This window comes from Bos indicus, chromosome 22 (assembly GCF_029378745.1).
Source record: "Bos indicus isolate NIAB-ARS_2022 breed Sahiwal x Tharparkar chromosome 22, NIAB-ARS_B.indTharparkar_mat_pri_1.0, whole genome shotgun sequence".
Lineage (NCBI taxonomy): Eukaryota > Metazoa > Chordata > Mammalia > Artiodactyla > Bovidae > Bos > Bos indicus.
Window position 1 is genome coordinate 37,184,403 of NC_091781.1, and position 12,411 is coordinate 37,196,813.

The 12,411-nt window shown below is 48.3% G+C and overlaps 1 protein-coding gene across 5 annotated transcripts in view; it reads left to right on the forward strand.

Annotated features, from left to right (window-relative positions):
- The window catches only part of PRICKLE2 (prickle planar cell polarity protein 2), a 343,702-nt gene that overhangs the window by 294,707 nt on the left and 36,584 nt on the right, over positions 1-12,411 (forward strand). For all 5 annotated transcript variants that reach the window (XM_070776356.1, XM_070776352.1, XM_070776353.1 and 2 more), the window contains one exon: positions 4,173-5,045. In XM_070776356.1, the coding sequence (XP_070632457.1) occupies positions 4,173-5,045 (873 nt within the window). The remainder of the gene's footprint in view (positions 1-4,172; positions 5,046-12,411) is intronic.

The window sequence follows — 12,411 nt, forward strand, 5'->3', positions numbered from 1 at the left end:
GGACTAAGGGCAGGAATAGAAGAGGGCATTAGAGGATGAGATGGTTGGATGGCATCATCAACTCAATGGACTTGAGTTTGAGCAAACTCTGAGAGATGGTGAAAGACAGGCAAGCCTGGTGTGCTGCAGTCCACGAGATTGCAGAGAATCAGACATGACTGAGCGACTGAACAACGAGGAAAGGCGGGTCTTGATCTGGACAAGGGGCTGGGGGTGGGACTCGATCAGGAGAGGTGGTGTGAGGTGCTGACCCAGCACGCTCACCGTGGCTCTGGGTCTACAGGAAGGTGCCTGCCTGGATGAGAGGGGCAGAACGCGCAGACACCTTGCATACAGCAGCCATCCCCCTGCTTGTTAGTATTTCTGTTTCTTCTGTCCCTTTTCAGTGAGACTGAAAAGCCTCTCCAGAAACTGCCACTTAAAATTTTTGCCCAGCAGCTTGGAAGAGAGAAAATACATCTGTCACCATGGCATGCACACCTCTGTTTTCTCCTCTTTCTGTCTTCTTTAGCTTTGATTGCCATTCCCTTCTCCTTCCCTCTGAAATCCATAAAAAGACATCCATGCTTTATCAGAAAGGGGGACCACTGTGGCCTGCAGTATTATCACTGCTGTAGTTAAAATGTTGTCCCTGATTTATTTTTTTCCCTTAAATCCACTTTTCTGTAAAACATACTTTTCCTGCAGCAGAGAAAGGGTGTGCTCTGTGTATCATGCATACCACAGTGTCTGGGTGCTCTGCTCTGACCATATTATCCAAATATTCCCTATTTATACAGCCGTGCAGCGCAGACCCTGCATCAGGCAGCTGTTGCCAGGGCAACGGTACTTTTGCCTGCACACAGCAGAGTAAACAGTCCTATAAACAGACCAAGGCTGTAGCAGCGGTAGACATATACACCCTCAGAGAAGTACTTAAAGGGCTTAGAGAGGGAATAAAAAAGGAACGCTTAGATGTGGAACGGCCAAGCCCTTTTCCAGATGTTTAGAGTTCAGGAGCAGTTCAGAGCACCATCTGACATCATTGATGTTTATCAGGGGCCACGTTCCTATGCTGGCTGGGCCACTTTGGAACATGCCTCATCCTCCGCTCTCCCCACCGCGAGCCAGCCTTGTGCGGGGCCTCCACTCCCAGAACTAGGCCCACACTGCTGCATCTGGGCGTGTTCCCTTGCAGGAGCATGGAGAGGCAGCTGGTGGAGCACAGGCCATAGGAACTGGACTTCCCACACCTCTGACAGGCAGCGGGTGAGGCTGCAGCTGCTGGGGAGGCCACGCTGAGTTGGAGCTCACTGTGAGGACCCAGGGCAGCCGGGTATCAGCTCCAGTTCTCGGGACGAGGAGGACGGGGATGGGGAGGACCTAGCCAGCCTCAGCTCTTTCTTGAACAGCATCCAGATAGCAGCCCTCAGGGCAAAGAGAGACAGGTGTTGAGACCTCACGAACACACAAGAAGACCAAGAGTTAGCAGAGTCTAAGCACTGACTCTATCTTAACTCAATTCTCACAGCAGCCCCAAGAAGTAAGTACTGTTATTATCCCTGTTTTAGTGTGGAGGAGACGCAGGCCCAGAGACGAGAAGCCACTTGCCTAGGGTCACACAGTCCTTCAGCGGCTGTACTAAGCTGATAGGTTTCAGAGTCTTTATAACCTGCTGGCATGGTGTGGAGCTGTGGTTTGAACCTGTATTTGTCTGAGTCCTGAGGCCTCACTCTTGAGTACTAGAGGGTTCTGCCTGCCTCTGCTCCCTCCAATAGCCTGCTGAGGGAAGTGTTTTTGTGGGGGTTTTGCTTTGTTTTAAATTTTTATTGAAGTATTTAGTCGCATTACAATGTTGTGTTAGTTTATACTAAACAGAAAGTTAATCAGCCGTACATCTATATATATATATATATATATATAGACATACTATATATATACATGTGTATATATATATGTATGTATGTATGTATGTCCTCTTTGGGAGGATTTCCTTCCCATTTAGGTCACCACAGAGCATTGAGTAGAGTTCCCTGTGCTACACAGTAGGTTCTTACCATCTGTTTTATACTTAGTATCAATAGTGTATATTTGTCAATCCCAGTCTCCCAGTTTATCCCACCCCCTTTCCCACTTGGTGACCATACATTTGCTCTGTACATCTGTGTCTCACTTTCTGCTTTGCAAATAAGATCGTCTATATCAATTTTTTTCAGATTCTACATATATGTGTTTATATATGATATGTTTTTCTTTTTGTGACTTACTTCACTCTGAATGAGAGCCTCTAGGTCCATCCATGTCTCTACAAATGACCCAATTTTGCTCCTTTTTATTGCTGAGTAATACTCCATTGTGTGTGTGGAGCTCCAGCTCTGGGCCTGCTGTTTCTAGCCCCATCCCCGCCAGTTCTCACTCCTCCTGGGGAAGTAGTGCTGTGACAGGGACTTGATTGAGTGTCTCACTCACCTTGGGGTGCCCTTGTGGCTTCTCCTGTCCCTCTAAATATCCCCTTTCGGTCCCTATAGCCTGACGCCTAAATAAACAGAGACCCCCTTAGTTTGGGGAGGAGCTCCTAGGAGAAGATCATACCTTACTCTTCTCTCTCTGGACCAGGGACATAAAGACAGTGAGGCGAACACAGAGAGGGCCCGGAGAGGCTGCTGCACTCGTGGCCTTTGGCTCTTGCCCTTCTCCTTTTCCCCGTTTCTCATTCACACCCTCTCTAGACAAGTCTCTAAAGGTTATTCCTGGAAAGTTCAGACTCAGGACTGTCAGCCACCACAGGTGACAGTTCCCATCCATACTGCCTTTCAGGGAAGACATTTATCATGAGCTATGAGGAGTCTTGCCAAGGTCCCCTCCTATCCCACAGTCACTGCTGGGTCTGCACTCCTATGGGGTTGGGGGAAGGGGCCCCCACCACTTCCGACTCCCATTCTGCCTGTTTAGTAACTGCTGTCAAAAGGTCTCCCTGTGTGGTTACCTTAGTAACAGATGCAGGTGCCTCTCTCACTGACCTGGCGCAGGTCACGTGCACAACCTTAAACTAGTTGTTGGGTTTGGAGGAGATATGGTATTTTTATTGAACAGTGCCAGTCCAGCTGTGGCTTTAGCCCCGCCCAAAGCTCATGGCCAAGGGTGGCAGGAAGATGGTGTCTCACCACGGGGTTAAGTCCTGTAACTGGAAGAGGGCAGAACAGCCAGGGCTATGGGAAGTTCCTGGAAGCAGGTGTGACAAGATTATATAAACCAGGCACAGCTTTGGCACAGGGAGGAAGTTACACAAGGAATATGCATGCTTATGGTAAGGAGATGTCTTTGACAAACCAGGTCCAAGTTTTTCCTTACATGAGCTGAAATCCACTTTTTTCCTTTCCACTGAGCTGCTAAACTGATGTCCCCTTAGAGTGTCATACGCTAGTGAAGGGATTCAGTTCACTTGCCCATTCCACATGTGAAGAGCCCCTGGGGCATGAGCCCCAGGCCATGTTCATGGAGATACCCCGGAAACTTCATCATCCAGCTTCACTTTTAGTAATTAATAGATGCACGTATGTAGTGGCTCGTTGTCAAGCAGTATTCGTGCTGTGAAGAAAATACAGCAGGTGAGGATGGACAACAGTCACGGGTAGCTGTGAAGGGGGGACAGGGCCACGAAGCAGAGTGAAAGAGACAATTATCAAGGTCACGGTTAGGAGCCAGACGTGCTGGGCATAGATCTCATCTGTGATTGCTAGCTCTTGTACACTGAGCAAGTTATTTAATCACCTATGCCTCTGTGTTCTCATCTGAAAAGTGGACATAGTATTAGAGATCTTCCTCTTGCAGTTGAGAGGTTAAGTGAGTTCACATATATGCAAAGCATTTAAAGCGGTGATTCTCACACCTGAGTATCATTATTGCTGTTTATCTGGAGGAATGTGCCCTGGTCAGAAGGATTCCTGGACAGGCCACTTTGATCTGGTTTCTCTGCCCTCAGGGCACGTGAGTTAAGGAGGACCTGACTGGTAAAACACGGTGACTCTCGTAAGACACGAATACTGTTTACGCGGGAGCCTGATAGTCTACCTGTAGACATTTTATTCTGCAGCATCTAGAACCCTGAGTCAGACCAGGGTGCTGTACATTTCATGTTGTGTCACAGCACTCTGAGCAGCTCGTCACCCTATTCGTGTCCCTTCTTTTCCCAGGAATTGACCAAGGTCAAATGACCTATGACGGCCAACACTGGCACGCCACTGAGACTTGTTTCTGCTGCGCTCACTGCAAGAAGTCGCTCCTGGGGCGGCCCTTCCTCCCCAAACAAGGCCAGATCTTCTGCTCGCGGGCCTGCAGCGCCGGCGAGGACCCCAATGGCTCAGACTCCTCCGATTCCGCCTTCCAAAACGCCCGGGCCAAGGAGTCCCGGCGCAGCGCCAAGATCGGCAAGAACAAGGGCAAGACGGAGGAGCCGCTGCTCAACCAGCACAGCCAGCTGCAGGTGAGCTCCAACCGGCTGTCGGCCGACGTGGACCCTCTGTCACTGCAGATGGACCTGCTCAGCCTGTCCAGCCAGACACCCAGCCTCAACCGGGACCCCATCTGGAGGAGCCGGGACGAGCCATACCACTACGGGAACAAGCTGGAGCAGAGCCAGCCGCAGAGCCCCTTGCAGCTCCTCAGCCAGTGCAACATCAGAACTTCCTACAGCCCCGGCGGGCAGGGCGCTGGAGCCCAGACCGACGTGTGGGCCAAGCACTTCGGCAACCCGAAGAGGAGCTCGTCGCTGGCCATGAAGGGCCACGGTGGCAGCTTCATCAAGGAGTGCCGGGAGGACTACTACCCGGGCAGGCTGCGGTCCCAGGAGAGCTACAGTGACATGTCCAGCCAGAGCTTCAGTGAAACCCGGGGCGGCATCCCAGTCCCCAAGTATGAGGAAGAGGAGGAGGAGGAAGGGGGCTTGTCCGCTCAGCAGTGTCGGACCCGGCACCCCATCAGCTCGCTGAAGTACACTGAGGACATGACGCCCACTGAGCAGACCCCGCGGGGCTCCATGGAGTCGCTGGCGCTGTCTAATGCAACAGGTAGGTTCTGGTCTCCTGGTACCCTGAGAATGTTCTCGGGGCCCTCTGATTGCTGGTCCTCAGGATTTTTGCATCATGCCTGCCACATGCCCTCCTCCACCAGGTTGTCGAGGAAGGTGAACCCCATGCCAGTGGCTCCTTTGATTGGATTCCTTCTAAGTGGAGCCTGACACAGGGGTTAAGGTGCCTGTGATGAACATGGTGCTCGCATGTTGAGAACATGATGCCAAGGAAGAGGAGCGAGAGAGACAGGGAAGGACGGGGAGGAGCCAAGTGGAAAATGCTGTCTGGGCTGGGGTCACGCTTCAGTCTGAGCCCACAGGGGGCTCTGAAGGATGAGTGGGACCATACAGTGGGGTGGCTTCCTTTCTGGGACAAAGGGACGGATGCTTTGCTCAGTCATGTCAGTCAGTCATTGGTCCTGGGCAACTGGAGAGCTACTTGGGGATGAGGTTGTGGATGTGGGCACAGGGGCAGGAGAGCACCTCTCGGCCAAAAGCGACATTAAAGAGAAGGGGTGGGCGGTTGTGAGCTCCAGTATCTTATTAGGGAGCTGGTTTTAGTGTGTGGATAAAGATGAAAGAAATGAGGACAGATAAGGAGCAAGCAGGCAGGCTGAGAAGGACAAAAGTGTTGAGAGAGACATAAGACAGACAGACAATCCATTGCCTGCTCTTGCCAACTACATTGTCCAGCTGTTTTGTGTACACGTGTAGACAATGTCGGCATTCTCCGAGATGACACTGTGCAAAGTGTCATCTGAGGAGCAGGTCTATCCACAGTGCACCTGGAGATAAGTACTGATATTAACAGTGTTTACGCTCTCTGGGAGCAATTTGACATTATTGCAACATCCAAGCGCATGTTCAGTGGGCTTGTCTCTGCTGGTTCAGGTGTGGACTGGACAAGGTGTTAGAGACCGGTGGGTGAGTTGTCTGTGGCATGTGCTGGGTGTCAGTCCTGTTCAGGTGGGTCACATATCAGGCCATACTGGGCTGAAATATGAAAACTGGTCCTTCACTTCAGATAGATGGAGAAATGCTGCTTGAAGGAGCATTGAGTGTCTCTGCCTTTTGTGGATGGGACACCAGGAAGGAGACACATGTCTGTCCATTCCAGTAGGGATCCCAGAGTCAAATGTGTCTGTCCCAGTGAAAACTGTGACAGCCTTATGCACATCAGCCCCCTCTGGAGGGACAGCCGCCGCTGGCTCCAGCTGGTTGTTGCTGCCTGCAGGAATGTTTATTTATTTATTCAACTAAGAGTGATATAGCACTCACCATGTGCCAGACATTGTTCCAAGCACTTGATAAATAGTCACTCAGTTAAATCATCACAAGTCTTTGAAAGAGAGAGACTTTTAACATTCTCAGTTCAGAGTAGAAGAAACTGAAGCACAGAGAGGTTGAAGCACTTGCCTAAAGTCATCCAACTTTCAAAGCAGAGATTGGAACTTCTGCATGTGACCCCAGAGCAGCGCTCTTCCGCACATCAGGCTGCCAACCTCATCTGAGCTCCATGCTGTCAGATCTTCCAGGTTCCCAAATAAGTTAAAATTTTGGATTTTTTTTTTTTAATGTAAAGCCGATTGGAACTCTCTGCTGGACGCAAAATGTGTCTCTGAGTTGTAGGATATATGTAGGTTGTGTTATTAACCTCATCATCCTCTCCGATGCTTTCACAGCTGTGTGCTCCTTTGTCTTGGAGGACAAAGAGCAGATATGTTTACCCCCATGTTTCAGATGAAAAAAATGAGGCCTTGGTGACTAAGCATGTTGCCTAATGTCATACAAAGGTGCAATTAGCACAGAGTGATGACTGCCTGGCTTCCAGCCCAGTTTGTACTGTTCTCAAAAGATTTATATGCTATAATTATTTAAGAGGCCAGAAGATATGTATGTAATTCAGACTTTGAAGTGGAGTTTCTCAAAGCTAGACCACCTGTATCAGAATCATTGGCTGCTTGATTGAACCATGAATTCCAGGGCCTCCTATCCAGGCCCAGGATATCAGACCCAGTAGAGGTGGGGCCCAGGAACCTGCATTTTGAACAGCTCTCTGCTGGTGCTCATACAACCACTGTCTAGAGCAGTTGTTCTTGGGTTTGTCTGTTCTGACTTGATTGTTCTCACAGTGTAACTTAGGAGGAAATCAGGAGATCCTGATTGGAGGTTCAGTTCAGTTCAGTCGTTCAGTCATGTCCAACTCTTTGTGACCCCATGAATTGCAGCACACCAGGCCTCCCTGTCCATCACCAACTCCCAGAGTTTACCCAAACTCATGTCCATCGAGTCAGTGATGCCATCCAGCCATCTCATCCTCTGTCGTCCCCTTCTCCTCCTGCCCCCAATCCCTCCCAGCATCAGAGTCTTTTCCAGTGAGTCAACTCTTCGCATGAGGTGGCCAAAGTATTGGAGTTTCAGCTTTAGCATCATTCCTTCCAAAGACATCCAGGACTGATCTCCTTTAGAATGGACTGGTTGCATCTCCTTGCAGTCCAAGGGACTCTCAGGAGTCTCCTCTTGAGAAGAAAGGTCTTTTGAACACCACAGTCCAAAAGCATCAATTCTTCGGCGCTCAGCTTTCTTCACAGTCCAACTCTCACATCTATACATGACCACTGGAAAAACCATAGCCTTGACTAGACGGACCTTTGTTGGCAAAGTAATGTCTCTGCTTTTGAATATGCTGTCTAGGTTGGTCATAACTTTCCTTCCAAGGAGTAAGCGTCTTTTAATTTCATGGCTGCAGTCACCATCTACAGTGATTTTGGAGCCCAGAAAAATAAAGTCTGCCACTGTTTCCACTGTTTCCCCATCTATTTCCCATGAAGTGATGGGACCAGATGCCATGATCTTCATTTTCTGAATGTTGAGCTTTAAGCCAACTTTTTCACTCTCCTCTTTCACTTTCATCAAGAGGCTTTTGAGTTCCTCTTCACTTTCTGCCATAAGGGTGGTGTCATCTGCATATCTGAGGTTATTTATATTTCTCCCGGCAATCTTGATTCCAGCTTGTGCTTCTTCCAGCCCAGCGTTTCTCATGATGTACTCTGCATAGAAGTTAAATAAGCAAGGTGACAATATACAGCCTTGACGTACTCCTTTTCCTATTTGGAACCAGTTTGTTGTTCCATGTCTAGTTCTAACTGTTGCTTCCTGACCTGCATATAGGTTTCTCAAGAGGCAGGTCAGGTGGTCTAGTATTCCCATCTCTTTCAGAATTTTCCACAGTTTATTGTGATCCACAGAGTCAAAGGCAATGGCACCCCATTCCAGTACTCTTGCCTGGAAAATCCCATGAATGGAGGAGTCTGGTAGGCCGCAGTTCATGGGGTCGCTAAGAGTCGGACATGACTGATCGACTTCACTGTCACTTTTCACTTTCATGCATTGGAGAAGGAAATGGCAACCCACTCCAGTGTTCTTGCCTGGAGAATCCCAGGCATGGCAGAGCCTGGTGGGCTGCCATCTGTGGGGTCACACAGAGTTGGACATGACTGAAGCGACTTAGCAGCAGCAGCAGCAGCACACAGTCAAAGGCTTTGGCTTAGTCAATAAAGCAGAAATAGATGTTTCTCTGGAATTCTCTTCCTTTTTCAATGATCCAGCAGATATTGGCCGTTTGATCTCTGGTTCCTCTGCCTTTTCTAAAACCAGCTTAAACATCTGGAAGATTGGAGGTTAGAGGTTGGAGAATGTTGGAAAGACCAACTAAGCACATTTGAAGAATATATAGTCTCCGACCCTAAGGAAAAGGCAGGTAATTTATCCTCAAGATTTTCTGTAGATCCTTGGACAAAGCAGTGAGTGCCCCTTGTCTCTGAGAACTTTTTGGAAAGCAGCCCTGAACCACGTCTGACAGAGCTGAGAAAAATTGCCCAGACCAGCACTGTCTGATACAGTAGCCACAAGCCACATGTGACTATTGAAATTTGAGTAATCAAGATGAAATGAAAATTTCAGGCCATTAGCTATACAAGCCACCTTTCAAGTGCTCACCAGCCATGAGCTGAATTTTAAATTTCATTTCATTTTAATCAGTTTCATTTTCAATCACCACGTGTAGCTAAACCAGAGGCTACCCTATGGATGGCACAGATGAAGGGAGGGAGCTGTTAGGGTGGGCAGAATTTTAACCCCATTATTAACCTTTTTGGGCTTCCCTGGTGACTCAGCTGGTAAAGAATCCACCTGCAATGTGGAAGACCTGGGTTCACTCCCTTGGTTGGGAAGATGCCCTGGAGAAGGAAACAGCTACCCGCTCTGGTATTCTGGTCGGAGAATTCCATGGACTGTATAGTCCATGGGGTCGCAAAGAGTTTGACACGACTGAGTGACTTTCATTATCATTAATATCTTTGGGAATTCTGTTCTGAGCCCTGGTTTTTCAAATTCTAACTTAATTCTTGGTTTGGAGTACCATTTCTGGAGTTACACTCCCTAGGTTCAAATCCAGCCTTCCTATAGGAGCTGTGTAGCCTTAAAGCAGTCACTTAAATTCCTTAAGGTTCAATGGCCTCATCTATGGCATTTGATGAGTAATAGGACTTCCTTTGTAGGGTTTCTGTAGAAGGAAATGATCATACACTTAAACACACTAATATAGTCTTTGACACACATGACTGTCTCCAATGGTTACCTGAGTTTTTATTTTTTATTTTTCTCTCTCATCCTAAACATACTGGTGCATGGTTTTGGCCTCTCGGGATGTTTTGGCTTCTGGTATCTCCCAGCATCCAGCTACCATGCAGGTCTTCATTTTTAGGTTTGAAACTGTTTTTGTGGGCTCCTCTTTTCCCTAATCAACCTGAGAAGAGCATGGAAAACAGGCCTAAAGAAATCCATTTTGAGCCCCTGTGTTTCCATGGATCTGTCAGACACGGCAGTGTTGGAAGGGAGATTATAGCTAATATTTGCAGCACCGTTCATAGCATCCTTCACCATGAGACCTCACCCTGAACGCCTTTCACATATACCAAGGACATGGTGTTAACTAGTCTTTTTGCTGCTGACCCTTACTGTTGCATGTGAATTTTGCTGGAAAATTCAGTAGTTTTTTGAGAATGCAGCATTGTGAACTGTGTGTATCTTTAAACCCTAGAATCCCAGGCTATGAGTGAAGGTTGTTTAGTCACTGAGTTGTGTCTGACCCTTTCATGACCTGTTCCTCTGTCCATGGGATTTTCCAGGCAAGAATACTGGGCTGGATAGCTATTCCCTTTTCCAGAGGATCTTCCTGATCCAAGGATCAAGCCTGCATCTCCTGATTGTCAGGAGGATTCTTTACCACTCAGCCACCAAGGAATCCCTGGGAGTGAAAGTACAAATCACAAAAGGCTCAGTCAAAAATACCTTGATCTTTCAGTGAAAACTAGGTTTCAAGATAATGGATTTTTTTTTTTTCTCTTCCATGGCCAGTAACTTGTTGTTAACTATGTCTGCAGTGTTTAATCTGGCACAAAGCATGAGCTTTTTGTGGGCAGCATTTTTTCCTTACAGCAAGTCTGAAAAGCCAGGGAGCCCCAGTGGCTTGCCAGCCTCAAATCTCAGTTGAACACCTGCAGTTTTGGTTTAGAAGTGGGAGTGGACTCTCTCTTATCATCGGCAAACGTGGTCCATCCCTTCTGCTCACTCAGAGTGAATCAGGCAGGCTTGGTCACCATTTGCACCCCCCACTAAATGGAGTCTTGCAGAAGCTCTTTTAAAAAAAAAAAAATTAGCTGCACTGTGCAGCATGTGGGAGATAGTTCCCTGACCAGGAATCGGACCCGCAAACCCTGCAGTAAAAGCGTGGATTCTTAACCACTGGACCACCACGGAAGAACATTGCAGAAGCTCTTTGACCCTGCCATTGTCTAACCACGCCTCTAAAGCAGCTTGCAGCCTGGGTGATGGTAGTATTATAAATAGGAGTAACAAAATCAACAACAGCTACCATTACCGGATGTTTATCATGTACCAAGGATGGTTTTAAGTACTTTACAGGAAGTAACTCACAACACCCTGTGAGGTAGATAGAGTTATTTCCATTTTATAGGTAACTTAAGTGAGACCCAGAGAGGCTAAGTAGCCCGAGGCCACATGGCTCGGAAGTAGAGGACCGGGATTCCTAGCTCCAGAGCCTGTGCCCTGGACCCTGTGCCATGGCAGGAATGCTTGATGGTGATGATATAAGTGAAGATAATCGTAACAGATCACTGACTGGGACATGACCTGGTAACAACTTCATATATAACATCTCTTCCAGTCTTCATAACAGCCCTGTGAGAGAAGTCTGATTATTATACCAATTTTACACTAAAGTGTAAAGTGTACATGGGCACACTAAAGTGCAGAGACATTGTGACCTCCGCATGGCCCCACTAATGGCCAGGACCTGAGCCCTAGGTGTGGTAGTCTTCAAAGCCCTTACTCTGAACCTCGATCTGCATCTTCACAGGAAGATGGTGGGTGGTGTTCACAGTCTAGAGATTTGCACAGTGACTCTCTGAAGAGACAAGGATTCCTTTTCCTGTGCAGCCAGTTTGTTGATCGGTCTGTTAGGCTCAGGCGAGACTAGAGGGAAGCCTGAGAGCCCAAACACCAATGGAGAACTGAATGGCAGAAGCAGTGGAGGTGGTCCGAGGTGATGTGCCCAGGTGAGAGGCAGGAAAGACAAAGGAGACGAGTACAAACCATCCCAGGGTGAGCACCCGGGCAGAAGGCACTCATGGGGAGGAGACCGCGGCCATAGTGCCAGGTGGAGTCTGGGTTCAAGTCACACTGGAGCAGACATAGAATAGAGCTGGAATTGGGAGCGGTGACTTCAGGTAGATGCCACACAACAGCCGGAGACTGTCAGCTGGTCCCCAGGAAGGGGGACAGTGGTGAGACTGACGCTAGGGCTGTTCCTTAAGGATCAGCCAGATTCTATAAGGAGTGAAGGGTCAGAGAGAGCTAGGACCTGGAGAATCAAAATGCAGATGTGTATCGGAGTGAGAGAGGGGAAAGGCGGTTTCTCTGTTCATTCATTCAGTCAGTGAGCAGCTGTGACTGGAGCTCCTGCCCTGAGCTACAGCAGAAGGAAGGAGAGTATGGGCTGTAGGCCAGTCTGCTAGCTGGAAACCGGAGTTTGTGGTTTAATACCTATGTGACCTCGGGCAAACCTGGCTTATCTATTCTGTCTCACTGTCTCACAGTATCACATTGTCCTCATCTTTTTTTGGGGGGGGGGATGTTGGGGGGGCCCACAGTACATGGCTTGTAGTATTTCAGTTCCCAGACCAGGGATTGAACCCAGACCATGACAGTGAAAGCACTGAATCCTAACCACTGGACCACCAGGGAACTCTTTTACTGTCTTCATCTTCCAAATGAAATGATAA